Source organism: Tachypleus tridentatus, chromosome 6 (genome assembly GCF_004210375.1).
Source record: "Tachypleus tridentatus isolate NWPU-2018 chromosome 6, ASM421037v1, whole genome shotgun sequence".
In the NCBI taxonomy this organism is placed as follows: domain Eukaryota; kingdom Metazoa; phylum Arthropoda; class Merostomata; order Xiphosura; family Limulidae; genus Tachypleus; species Tachypleus tridentatus.
This window is the reverse complement of record NC_134830.1, coordinates 168,355,077-168,370,433: the sequence shown is the minus strand read 5'-3', so window position 1 is coordinate 168,370,433 and position 15,357 is coordinate 168,355,077. Positions and strand designations below refer to the sequence as shown.

The 15,357-nt window shown below is 30.2% G+C and overlaps 1 protein-coding gene across 1 annotated transcript in view; it reads right to left on the bottom strand.

Annotated features, from left to right (window-relative positions):
* The window catches only part of LOC143254407 (protein transport protein Sec24A-like), a 55,573-nt gene that overhangs the window by 21,035 nt on the left and 19,181 nt on the right, over positions 1-15,357 (bottom strand). Inside the window, 5 exon segments of the mRNA XM_076509528.1 lie at positions 850-959; positions 7,969-8,095; positions 9,602-9,704; positions 10,415-10,521; positions 13,947-14,150. Coding sequence (XP_076365643.1) covers positions 850-959; positions 7,969-8,095; positions 9,602-9,704; positions 10,415-10,521; positions 13,947-14,150 — 651 coding nt within the window.

Genomic DNA, 15,357 nt, shown 5'->3' with positions numbered 1-15,357 from the left:
TAAGAACTTCTGTAACAACAACTAGAGAAATGTCAGGAAATGTTTCTCATGGACTCAACTTCTACAATTTTAACCAAGTCTGAAACAAGAATGAGATAGAAAATACAGTAAAAACATTCTTTACCCACAGCAAAATGAATAAATGCACTTATCTATGAGACAGTGCTTCACTTAGTTCTGAAAATCTGTTACTTCAAAAACCAACTTATCAGGAGAGAACTTTTTGAAAACAGAGGACATAGCACTAAATACAAAACTATAATACTTTCCCTCTCAGTACAACATGCACTACTCATATCACTGTTGGTCATTTTAAAATGGAAAACAGGGAGAATGTACTTCTGACCTGTGACTCCTTAACAAAATGTGTTCCATCAGCAACCTTTCACCTTTAATGTAACATGTGCTTTATCATGAGAATGAACCAAAACAACAAGTAGCTAGAGTGGAAAAAAATTTAACCGGCTTCTATGACTGACATTCTATTATTAAATTATACATAGCATAATTAGAAGTATGTATGCATGAAAATTTTGAAATTTTTTGGTGAAAAAAGAAATGTTCCCCTATGCAAACTCAAGAATACAGAAAATACTATACATACTTAGAAACTACATGCAGATGGAACCTGTAAGAGCATTTTAAAAAACAAATTCAGCTCTTCCAAATGAGTAAGAACCAGTAATTTATTAGCTGCTAAGTGTATTATTCAAACAATTAATTCTGAATCAACACATTAATAAGAATGATAACATGAAATAAAAAGGTGTTCTCATTATTCAGCTTATAATTAACTTCAATTATGAGCTCGATGGTAACAAACAAAAATATGCAACAATTCATACTTACCATGTACTCCGACGGTGCAATGAACTCAACAGTGGCATTTCTAATCTCTGGTCTTCTGGAGGGATCACCAAATGACTTGGAAACAGGATCATAGAGGAATTCTTCTGGTACTAGTAAGATATTAATTTAAAGGTGTTCAAGATAAGTATTCCTTTAAGTCTGACAAATGTGACAAATTATCAATTTTTACTGTTTTTACTGGCATTAGTACAAAGATATTAAACTAATTCCTTTTGTATAAACATGCACACAGATATCACTTCAGATCAATTTATAACTCATAATTCTAACTCAGCCATGTTCCCTTGTATGGTAAATAAAAAGTAAATGTAAGTTGTTACTTTTAAGTACCATAAGTTTGAACTCTATAATAATAATCTAACCTAAAAAAAGTAAAACTAAACTTTGTATTAAAAAAACTATCATTTTCTTTCACTCAGCACCACTTAATAAGTTTAGTATTGAAAGGGTGCCACAGATTTATATATTTTAAGCCTCCACGTTCTTGTTTCTCCAAATAATGATATTAAATAGTTATCTATGATTTCATGTTTCAGGTAATAGTATTACAAAATGATTAAATTTTCCAAAAGTTTCAATTTGGACTAGATATATGTTTGTGTAAAGACATGAAAATGGGTCATTCCATGTCAAATCATCCAGGGGGCTGCAGGTGACCCCCACAGAATGCCTTGAAAACATTCACATGTGCTCATCTACCCATATAATGAAAAATTGCCAAAGGTTAGATCAATATCTCTAATAGATTCTGATTTACAGCCCTGTAAAATTTAATTTCTTTTTATTTTTGGCAAATTCATTTTCGGGCAACTTTAGCTGCAAGAGTTGGTATAAGGCTGAAATTTGCTACACTGACTGAATCAATCATAAATTCAAAAATGGTCTCAAACCAAGTTTATCTCTCTTAGGAGTTTCATAGTGAGGATGTAAAGTCACCTGAAAATCCAAAATTGTAAAAAACATTGGTTTATTTAATAAGCCATAGGTCTAAGACTTAATATGATATAAAGTTGAATTTTCTTTTCAAATTTCCTATAACATAACAGTTGATAAATCAGCAATTGTTGCAATTAAAAGTCTGTTAGATCTCCTGTAAAAAAATTTAGCTGCATGCAACTTATGATTTAGCCAAAAATAGCCCAACTTCAGACCACAGTTTGACCATGTCACCAGCTATTCAGCCTTTTTAGATTTTTACCATATATTGTTACATCTCTGAATATGATCTACAAAAAAATTCAAGGTGGTGTTCAACCTACTTTTTGAGTTACAATTTTTTAAAGTATCCTCTGATCATACGTTTATTATTTAAAAATGCAGTTCAGGTGTGTCACTGTGTGCAAATATATCCATACAATTTTAAAAAATACCTGTCAGAATTTTATGAATCCCACTGAAATGTTCTAACCAGCCTTTCACAATGTTAAATAAAGAAGTTGTAAGAAACAAGAAAGAATTAATTCATTTCTGAACAAGTTTATTGGCATAACTAGTTAGATCACATAGCAATGCAAATATATTGTGTATGCATTACAGTTATGCAGATATGGCTGAGTTTAAGATTAATAATACAATAAATACAAAGGTAAATCTGACATAAAAAGCACAGTGCTACAACAGGGGATAACTGAGAAAGATTATAGTCACACCAAACTGAAATAATTGTGACAATGAAATGTTTCAAAAACTGCTTTGGCAATATATTAGCCTTAACACCACCAAATAAACATTGCTTTGTTCAGACAACTTGAATAAATTTCTGAAATTTGAGTTTGATTATGTTGAGATCACTTTGATTTAGAACATTGTGGCGAGCACTACTGCCTTGCATGGTAGGTGCACTTGTCAGACAAAGAATAAGTTGGAAAGGATTCCAGCTTTCATCTTCACGTGACCTTACAAGGCCATGAGAATAGTTCATTTCTTGATTTCTTCATAAATGACATCAACACATTGGAATGTTCATCTGATCTATCTTTTACGTTTCCCCCATACCATTCATGATCATATATGCATGCCACATATTTCCCTGGCTGATAATTATCATTGCTATCATTAGACCATATTTCAGCTGCTGCAGCATCACTTTCACTGTTACTACCAACAGTTACAACTGTGTACACATCATCATCTGATAACCTTCTCATATACAATTTGTTGGTAGAATAAAGCTATGATGTGACCTAACACCTGCCACAGTTTTGTATTTTTCAAAGCACTCAAGTAGATCAAACTTTACACAATTCTGCAGGACTAATTCCTGATTGACAAGAAAGAACTTTATGCCCTGAATGTGGTCCTTTGCCCAATGGTACACATCAGAGACACTTAAAATTTGATTATTTATAGGCAATTGAAGGCTTGCCATCCCATGGACTTTTCCCATAACTGGTGGCAAAAAAAAATGCCATTCAGCAGACAACTGATAATTTTCAAAATGGTAGCACAGATTTGCAAGATTTTTAAAATTCTTGTATTGTGAAGCTGCACCATCGCTGAAATAAATGATCTCTTCTGTGTTTGGATATTTCTGTTTAACATGGCTTAGTACTGTGGTAATGAAAGCATAAACAGCTACTGTGTCGTATTTCAGACAATCTGACAGAACACACATGCTAACAACACTGATATCTTCTGAATTTGATTCTCTGAAGTACATTATAAAAGGGTGTAGTGGTGCCTGAGGATTATCCCACTGGTGACCCTGCACAGCATCCTGAACTATAAAGCTATAGTTTTCAGTATAGTCTAATAACATTATAGCTGTGTTAGGACTGAGGTCATTTTTCATTGAATCTAAAGCTTTGGACTGACACTTAGCAATGAAGTGATGTTGAGTGAGATTGTTACAGGATTCACACACAATGTTCAAAAAATCTTTGGCAGTTGCTTCAAGGGACAGAAGAGTTGTCCTATCTGTATGGACACATTGCTTATAAGAAATAGTATCATCCAGACTGTATTCATTTGCATTCAACTGCTCAGCCAGGTAATCATACAGACACTCTTTACCTGGACATCCATCGCAAGCATGCAACATCCAATTTCTGTTTTCTACATTGCATACAATCTTTGTTAAAGTATCATGACATGTAACACCAAAGGGCAAGGCAGCTAAAAGGAGATTACTGTTTTGGTGGTATTGGCACACACACACAGAATGAGTCCCTTTGGACCTTACTGGTACAACCCATTTTGGCCTCATATTGCAAAATTTTGAAAAGCCAACTTTATCTGTGTTTCTTTCCTCAACTCAGCATACAACTCATTTAAGTTAACTAAAAGTAATCTTTTCTGTTTTTGAATCTTTTCATATTTGGTTCTAATAGAAAATCTTTTTTCCCAGAGAAAAGCCTGGAAAATTCATCTGACTCGTAGACATTTATTACTTTAGCACTGGTGTCCTGACCTAATTGTCTACCCACTTTCTTGTCTGGGTCTGCAAGTACCCCCTTCTCTCTTTTGAGGTCATGGGCACACCTAGTAACATATTCGCTAACCTCAAACATTTTTTTTTCAAGTGAAAAACATATGGTCAGAGGATACTTTAAAAAATAACTCAAAAAGTAGGTTGAACACCTTGATTTTTTTTTGTAGATCATATTCAGAGATGTAAGAATATATGGTAAAAATCTGAAAAGGCCAAATAATTGGTGACATGGTCAAACTGTGGCCTGAAGTAGGGCTATTTTTAGCTAACTCATAAAAAGATGCATGCAACTAATTTTTTTACAGATCTAACAGACTTTTAATTACAACAAATGCTGATTTATCAACTGATATGTTATAGGAAATTTGAAAAGAAATTCAGCTTTATATCATATTAAGTTTTACAGCTATGGATTATTAAACAAACCAATGTTTTTTACGATTTTGAGTTTTCAGGTGATTTTACAGCCTCACTATGAAACTCCTAAGAGATAAACTTGGTTTCAGACCATTTTTGAATTCTGTGACATTAATTCAGTCAGTGCAGCAAATTTCAGCCTTATACCACCATTACTCCTACAGCTTTAAGCAGCCAAAGTTACTCGAAAATGAATTCGCCAAAAATAAATAAAAATTAATTAAATTTTACAGGGCTGTAAATCAGAAACTATTAGAGATATTGATCTAATCTTTGGCAATTTTTCATTATATGGGTAGATGAGCACATGTGAATTTTTCAAGGCATTCTGAGAAGGTCACCTGAAAAATTTTCCAAAATCTGAATGATTTGACATGAATGACCCAAATGGAGTTTATGTGTTGAAGCCTCATGTTACAAACAAGTACCCATCTCCTGAGATAATCTTTTGATCAAATAGCAATCAGTGTATATGTACAAACACACAAACAAAATATGACAGTTTGTCACTAAGTTTAATCTTTATGTTAGAAGTAAAGACAGTCAGATCTGAGATGTATAAATATGTATTACATGAACTGAAATCTTTTGTTTGTGTTTGTGTAAACTGCTTTAATCATACATATGTATAAAAACTAGAGTAATACATACAATTCTTAAAATGGATATTAAATAAAAACAATTTAAAAAACACTTTCCAAATCTAAAGATTAAGTGTTCGATAAATATGAAAGTTGGAAAACAAAAGAAATGCAAGACTACTATTTGTGAAAAACTGTAAAAAAAGTGTTTGAAAATACAACCTATTTGCAGTAACTTATGGTGGACAAAAACTAATCTCAAATACCATTGTTACACATCTATGGTAAGACATATGAAAGAACTAATAAAAGGAAAACACAGAAACACCTGCAGATCATGCTATTTTTCATCATGAATATTTGACTTTTACTTATCTATTGCTTCATCAAATCTGTGTTTAATATCAAAAGATTAATTTCTAATAAAATGTTGATGCTACTACATTCAGCTCAGCTTACAATGTTGGAAACTGAATGAAGAGCTATTTCAAAACCTATGATTTCAAATTAATAACATAAGATATAACCCTATCACTACAGGTCATGGGTCAAAGGCCATATCACATTGTTGACTTGCATTCAAAATTATTAAACTGCAATTTTAAGAATTTATGTTGATAAGTTTGGTATCAAGTTGTGAATTATAATTCAAATTTTAGTATCATCCATTAGATAATTTCTTAATTTAAAGGTCAATATTAAAAATGAAAACCTAAATACAGGTTTTTCTATGTCACGTTGCAGGTTGAAGCCACCATTGGTTGAAATTACATGTTTATGTCCAAATACAAAATTTCTAATTTTTTACAAATTAAAAAACTCAATTAGGAATGTACATCTACTTCTGTCTATAACATGTGAGTAACCAATCAAAAGCCCAGAATGTCTCCCTAATGGTTTTCTCAGACAATCTGAAATATCTGGGGAGCTAATTCTTTTAATGTTAGAATCCAAGTGGTAAAACTTTAGCAAGCCTGAAATTTCGTGTTATTTTTTAAATCCAAATACAGCTTATTGACTGAGCTTGAAAATTATAATGGAATTCCATTGTATAGATAGTAATTTACAATCTTTGAGTATTTCAAAATGAAAATACATAAATTCTAACAAATTATTTTGTTTCCCATTCTCTGTGTGAAATTTGATCAATCTTAACAGCCTACTACAAGCAGCAAATAAGTGCAAAGTTTGTAATTAGAAAAGGTAATTGTTTGCTATACTTCTTTATTTACTGTTTCAAATTGTTTGCTATACTTCTTTATTTACTGTTTCATACGTTAAGAAAATAAGTTTAAGAATTTACTTTTAAATAGTAATGTGTATTATAACTGAAATTTAAATATATTTTACAAAAAAACTATTTCACTAAAACATGGTCAAGAGAGGTCATTTCATAAAGGTGAGTTTCATACTCTGGAGTACAATTACATGAGTGGACATATTCCATATCACTGCAATTTTGAAATTGTTTGCCAGAAATGGCAGAAAGTCAATAAAAACAATCAATCCATAAAAATTTATACTGTTATGATATATTTGATGAAACACTTGTGTTTGTGCTATAATCTATAATCATTCAAGAACCAAAAAAGCATAATTTATGTTTATTTCCTAATTTTCATATGGTGGTCACGAATTGGTCAAATTGACCCAACCCATACAAAGATACAATCGTAAAATAACAGATTATAGATAGTGTTTATTTTTTCTAAAAACATTTCATAACTATATGGAGGATGTAAAGATCCTGCCTGTGCAACTTGAAATTTTTTCTGATGCATAAAAGTATTTTGAATCTTAAAATCAAAACTGCTTTGTATGTTGGATATTCAACATTCAAAAATAAAAAGACATGATATAAACATTAAGAAATTTTGAAACTTAATAAAAAAAATTTACACTTTGTTCACAAAAGCTTTATGTTTAATAATAACCTGCAAAAGTTTGTAAATATATGCATAAATTATCAAAAATAATAATATAATTATACTCTCATAGTTTTCTGAATCCCACTTAGCCCATGTTAGTAGGTTAAAGAAGAATCCAGAAAAGCAGCATTTGTAATCTAAATTTTATCACACACAAGCTGACCTACAGATTTATACCATGCACTTATACTTTGAAAATATTAAATAAGTAAGCCAGAAGTATCAAAATCTTCATATAATAACATAGTTATACCTAAACTAAAATTTTTTTCTGTGAACTTAATTGCAACTAGTCTTAAATATGCTTATTTCAAGTGTTTCATTACTTACACATACAAAATGTTTTCATATTGTTCAGAGTTTTCCTCTTTACATATAAATCTAAGCTACTAGAAAACCATCAACTTTTCTTTTATTAATGAATGAGAAAAATAACAGAAAAAAAAATAATTTAAAAAACTTTATGATTGCAAAACAAAAATTTGTTACAAACTTGCTTGCTGGTTTACTTTGAGTACAAACATTTAATAAATGGTAGAGAAACAGTTTACTTATTGATGCACAATTTAAAACCAGTTAACTTATACTACATTTTCAAACAAAAATATTAGTTTCCTGAAAGAAAAAAAAAACCTGATATACCACAGTAATTAAAAAAAGAAACTAAACTGAATTAAAATGTATTATGTAATTAAATGTAGGGCTCAATACAAATTTCCTATGCTTTAAAACTGATACTCACAATCATTTACTCGAAAGCAGAGATTACATTTCCATTTTCGCTGATCAACGAAAGATACGTATGGATTGATATATGTGCGACATGATCTACACCGAACTATGCTACCACACTGAATCACTGATAGTTGCTGTTAAACAAAAAGTTAAAATTAGTTTGCACAAATTCTCATCGACTTTTCTGCTATGAAAATAAAGTACTTGCAAACAGAATTTTCTGATATATCTTAATGAAACTTTTCCCAAAATCAGATCTACCTCAGTAAAGCTGGTAACAGCTGTACTGACCTATAACCAAAGGGGTAGCAACTGAAAATAGTAAATGCTCAGTAACACCTTTTGGACACCTGACTTGTACACATAATCTGGAACACTCGAAAAGGATTCAAGGATAAAATACTTGCAGTAGCAGAAGATATGATGATATAAGCAGTAGATAAAACAATTAGCCTAATACAATCCATGTGAAACATATTCATGTAAAATAATTCTTAAAGTCCAACTTTCATAATATAAGGAAAATGATTAATAGTATTATAGTCACCATATCAAAGTAAATATATATAAAAATCTAACTAAATAGTCCCTATAGATATACAACTAAATCAAAATATAAAAAAGGGTTTTTATATAACTGGGTTGTTTGTTTTTTTATTTCGCATAAAGCTACACAAGGGCTATCTACACTAGCCATCCCTAATTTAGCAATGCAAAGTTAGAGCGAAGGCAGCTAGTTATCACCACCCACCATCAACTCTTTTAAGCAGGGGGATTGATCGTCACATTATAATGCCCCTATATTTGGTGTGACAGGGATTCAAACCCACGACCCCTCAAAGGTTGTCATACACAAATGTTCATGTTTCACTTGCACAAACTTAAACTTCCCTAGGAGGTTTATTCACAGTGAACATGAATGCATATAAATTGTATTAATAAAAGACCAAGATTAGAGAGAAAACTTCTAATCATATAGATATCTCCATAAATAAAGTTGAACCTTTACTGAATATTCAAAATACAAGAAATTGAGTAAAAACAGTAGTTTTCAATGAGAAAACAGTACACAAGATGGAAAACATGCAGCAAAGACCAAAAGTGAATCTAATCTAAATGGCAATCTCAATTACAAAAGTCTGAGAATAAGGCACTCTGTATTTAAACACAACAGTACTTGGATTAAAAACACAAAAGGTATAAGTAATTATAGCAACAAGAAAAATGAGCTTATATCACTAATAAACAACTCTTCCACTTTCATGTTTATTTTCAACACAGCCAAAGAAAACCGCCTATGCCAGACTTAAACATATTAATGCTGTAACTGGGGACATACATCAACCCTTGCACTATTATAGAAATATAAAAGCCAAACCATTCAATCCATGCATAGAGAACAAAACAATGAAGAACATGGTTTTAAATAGAAATGAAAAAAAGAAATTAAAGTTTACTAATAAACAAAGATATAACAACAAAACATGAAAGTGGTCACTGAAAACTGACCAAATTATTGAAATTATTAAACTTGACCAAATTTGTTCCACTTATATGTTTTGTCAAAATAAGTCAGTATAAAATTTTTTAACTGCTGTTTTACTATGAAGATTGAATACATACATGTATTTATCACTTACATTAAGGTCTCTGAAAGGATGAATGAGGATTCCAAAAGGTAATCGAGATTTTTGAAGAAGTGCATTAGTTTCTGGAATTTTTGTGAGAGTACATCTGAAAATGCTGTTAGAATATAAACTATTTAAAAACATAACTGTGATATCAGCTGTAAGTCTCCAAGAAAACAAACATAATTCTGAATTATGAAGAAACATTATGAAGACTACACATAACTCTGTCCAAAATAACTCTTAGCAAATACCTTGGTAATAGATTTTGGCTATAGATTAAAATAAATGCAATGATAAAACATCAAAACTCCAAATTATTCACACCAGTGAAAAAGTTTTACACTGTTTTACTTTAGGATATCTTACTTAATTACCAATTTTATGAGGTTATCATAAAGATATCAAAATTACAAGAATTTCTACAGAGTTTAAAATAATTATACTTAGTTTGGTATTTATTATAATTTGAAAAAAAATAGAAATAAAGGTGTAAAGTTCTATCTCTGAGAAAACCTATGATTCTATTAAGTAAAATCTATTTTTGTTGTAAGTGTTACATCAAAATCTGATGGACAAGTACAAAATAAATCCATAACTCCATCCTTAATTTTAGTTTATATTACAAATTTTAAGTTGGTTAGTGTAATAGAATGTACCAGAGCTAATAAAATTAGTCTAAAACAAATGATAAAGATGGTAATATGTAAATACATATTTGGAAAATTGCATTAATTCCTAAAGCAGCCAATACTCTTTCCACTTCACATTAATAAAAAGTTATTTTTGTAGCTGTAGAGCATCCTATACTTTCTGAGCACTTACTCTGGATTACAAGCTGGTCTGTCATGGGGTGACACTATTTTTGGTGGTTTCAATGGAACAGGGGGTAGTATATTTCTATCTTGGAGCAAATTGACGTTTTCATTTCCCTGAAAACATTAAGAACAAATGACGTAAAATTATACTTTTTACTGCACATCTTTCAGCAAAATGAAATACATTCTTAATAATAAAATGTACTGTAAAACTATATAGAAAATAAATTACTTCTGGAAGTATGACATAACTAATAAACATCAGCTGAGTATAATTAAAATTCAGAGATTTTCATATTTTATTTTAAAATAAAATTAAACAGTCAAATTTTTGCTTTTCAATATTTCTGAATTTTCTGTATACATGATAAGTGTTTAACATATTAAGAAAACCAGTTTTGCAGAGTACATTGAACTATGTTTGCATCGTAAAATTTCTTCTTATAGTAAACATTTCAGTTCACCACACTGTATGACATTTTTGTCTCTATTATTGATCTATTTGTATTCGGATAAAATTTATCAAGATATGCACAAGATGTTCAGCCAGCTACAGTTGCGTCAAAAAAAATTAAAACATCTGGCAGTAAGAAAATCTGCACAAATTAAACCTCTTACCTTCCACAAGGCATACCAGTCTAAAAATGTGAAGCAATTAAAGCTATTCTGGTTGCAATAATAAATGATATCTTATAATTAAAGGTTGAAACATTTGTGGAACAGAATTTGTGTTAAAGCACAAACAGATAATACACATAACATTTACTTCTCTATAATAACAGAGAATAGGCTGAATTTTTGCACTGATTAAATTTTAAATCAGTGCATATTAGTAAATGTACTATAAATTAAGTGATTCTCTTGCTTTTCAAGGTAAAAATGTAGATATATTTATATAGTATAGTTTAAATATTGAAGCTAGTGATTACTTTTGGTCAAAACCTGAAAAAAAATTAGTAAATGTGTGCAGGGGTGTTCTTAACTACAAATATCTAGTACCATATTTGATAGTCAAATTTATATCTTATGGATGTGTTTAATTGAAGGAAAAAATATCAGTATCAAAAATGAAGATAAAATTATTTGCTCTGAATGTTAAAAAGTTTTAAAACTGAAAACCTAAAATATTTTATTTTTGGGAACCATGATTTACTCTCATCTTCATGTATTTCCCAAAGGTATGTACCTTATAACTGGGCAGTCTTTGCCCAGAAAACAATATTTTCTACAAGTCTATATTAAATGTTACTTCATAACCAGTTTCAGTCCATTTGATTAGTGCCGTTATTCACAAGTGCTTATTCATTGTTTAAAATGAAAGCAAAACTGGTTTAAAGATATGGATAAATTTAACTCGTATCTCATTGGTGTTATGCATAATTTTAAAATATAATTTATAACAACTTTCAATGTCATTGGCTAAGAGAAAGATTTCAGTAGTAAATGTCAGTTGGTTGATGTCATTAAATACTGAACACTTGAATATAGCACAGCCAGATATCTTAGGTAAAGCTTTGAATAGAAAGCTAAAAATAAGAAAAACAGAGAATAGTAATTAATGCCTACATATTCTTTGATAGATTGTTTAGGGACAGTATTCATGATAAAACTGTGTAGAATGGACAGCAACTGCCTGTTGTAGAGACACAAGTGTACAGGACCATGTTTCCAAAGTCTTCTGCCTTTCATCTTCATGTCATTCTCTACACTTGTGTCTCTGCAACAGGCAGTTTCCATCCATTCTACAAAGTTTCATAGTGCCTACATAATTGTATTTTCTAAAATAAGTGTGTGACATATGACATGCAGTTATCTTTAAGTAAAATAAATGTTGTTTTTCTGACAAAAAAAATGTTTTATAATTTTTCCACAAGTTTGGGACCGAGTGTTCATTCCATGACCTTTTATATACAGCACCATTTAACATGGTGTTGCAAAATTAAAGTCAGTTATCAAATATTCACAACTTTACACTGTTGATTTTGCAACATTTTGTGATAAATGTCATTAGATATTATGGGGACACACAAAAACTACAGACATCCACTTTGGAGATTTTAGAAGTTGTGTAAATGCAAATTGCACAACCAAAATAAGTATATACATTATTTGAAAAGGAAGATCACCTTGCACTCTGATTTATGTGTTCTGTTTGTGTCTTAGAGCACTGTCTGTAGTTGATAAAAGTCTGAGTCAGATTGAAATCAACAATCCATGGACAAATAACACAACTTTTTGTTTTGTTTGTGTGTACACAACACCTTTTTACTAAAAGATTGACACATTTCATAAACACAATCTCAGAACTATAGTTCACATTACATCTCCCATACAGTCATGATCCCTTTGACAAAACCTGCATTCAGTGAGTTAATAAACACTGATTATAAAATTGATGCCAGGCTCTCTTGTTTTATGTCAAAAGTTTTGGTGAATAACTAATTTTGACCAAGCTTAGTAGAAAAACTTAGCCAGTTCAACTTGATAAACAATCACATAAATGGAGTGAATTTGACAGACATTTTAATTTTTATTACATGAAACTGTAGAAGTGATGTTTAAGACCACAAGCAGAATAGGCACCTCTTTTTCATGTATATTCAGTTGACTGGCAGAGAAAATATAACAAATGCATGCATCCTATCCATCTTATAAAGCTAACTGAATAAACACTGCACAATATAAGCACAACACATACACATTTCCTGTGATTACATTCATTCAATGCTTTAAAACTTGCAAGTCTATTTAACCAAAGTATTGTGCATGTCACACCTAAAATTTGCTTCACATTGGCATTTCTAGCTCAGGCAGAACTATATGCAGTATTGTTCTTTATATAACAAAATGTTATGAAACCAAGAAAAATGATAAATTTGTGCTTAGATGTCAGGTAAATTTCTAATAAACAAACTGAAAATGAGAAATTATTTTTATAAGTCTTCAATAAGCCAATTACATTATAATACATGTAATAAATTATTAATCTACCATACATTATCTCAGTTTACAATGCATTACTACAACATGTACAATTAATATTGGTAGTTGGTCCAAGACAAACAAGATGACAGATAGTCCTCCCTGAACACTAAATTTTTCAGGCAATGTCTGCCTCTGAAAATTCAAACCAGAAACACTTCAATGCTATGTTAACATCACATTATATCCAAATGCAAATGTTTCGTAAATTTCACTTCACACTAGGAATCATCTGACAAGCACTTCAAGTTGCATTTCTTTGACTACAACATGAAACTGTTTTCATCTTTAAATACCTATTTTCACACTTAATTTTATTACTGCTTTAACATACATTTGTGTCACAAAATACAACTTCATATTATATGGATAACTTCAATATTTCATATTAAACAGCTGCCATATCAATATTATTTTATATCATAAAAACACTACTGTACAGTATATACTGACACTGACTTAATATTTTTTTTAGTTTCAACAAAATATTTTTTTTTTTATAAGTGTCTAAATTTATTTTCTATATTCAATATGAAAAACAAAACCTTTATACGAACCCACAGTTGAGAAAAATTATCACGAAGGCTCATTCCACTCATTTGAGCATGAAGATGGGGATCATAACCCCCTACAATTCCCCCAACAGGCCCTTCAGGAAGCTGAGGTGAGAAATACTGTTGGGTTGGACCAGTGCTGTTTGCCTGAGGTGGTGGTTGTCTTATAAACTGACTAGTTGGTTGTGAAATTTGATTATACTTAAGCTGGAAAAGAAGAAAACCTTTCATGGTAGTTAAATTTTTTTTACTATCCCTTTTATGTTACAACCTATTTTTATTCACTCAACTGAAAACACCAGTGTGACAAGTATTTAAAAAAAAGAATGGATAAACAATAAATTCTCCAAGTTTAACATCAGTACGGATGAAGTAGTGAAAGATATCCTTTTGGTTAAAGTGCACATGTCACAATATTTTACAGATTTCTATTCAAAATTTAATTAATTTCTTTATTATGAAGGTAAATGAATAAAATTGACATCATAATGTAGTTAATAAACTATATATTAATATTATAAAGTTTGATATTCTTAATTTTATGAGAAAGTATTTTAAAAATCCTTAATTCCCACTCATATGAAAATTGCAACATTTGCTATAAGTCTTCACTCTTCTCTAATTTATTTACCATTCCCAAGAGAAGTATGAAATTTAATGTAAATTACTTATTATAACACAAATATTAAGCAAAGAATACTTTTTAAAGCTTCCATCTCATTTGTTTATAAAGCCACAAACTGAAAAACAGTCACACTTGTCACACCTATCTGTCGTGTCCTCTCCCTCACAAATATGTCAAAAGTTGTCTGACATTTTAAGATTTATCATTTATAACCAATAAAAAGAAAGTTTTAATCTATCAAATGACATTTTATGACATTTTCTACATGGTGTATCATTTATCATTCAGTTTCAAATTTTATTACATCAACAAGGTAATCTGAATTTTTAGAAGTTCTTATGACATGGTTAGAAAGTCAGAAAAATGATAGTTATATGACATTGTTTCTGTTTATTATTATTTTAACTTCTTAGGTGCATTATTCAATTAAATATTGTCTAGTGCAGTAGTATCAGTAATAGAGAAAAACAGACTGAAAACCCATGTAAGTCCTTTTATTTTTCAAGAGTATTCTTTATTAAAGTAACAAGCATGAAAAGTAGAAACTTAATAGGTTAAACAAGGTTGTACTAGGTAAAATGATAAAAATAATAAATGTACTTCATATGATACACTTGTAAGCAGCTCATGCATACAACATGGTTACACAAACTGCATATCTGCTGAACAAGTTACAACTTTTTAGCAGGATTATTCATTACTTATGATTTAAAGGTTAATAAACAGTAACATTAGGCAGAAACAGATGTATATTGATATAAGCTTTACACTATTTAGGATAAACAACTG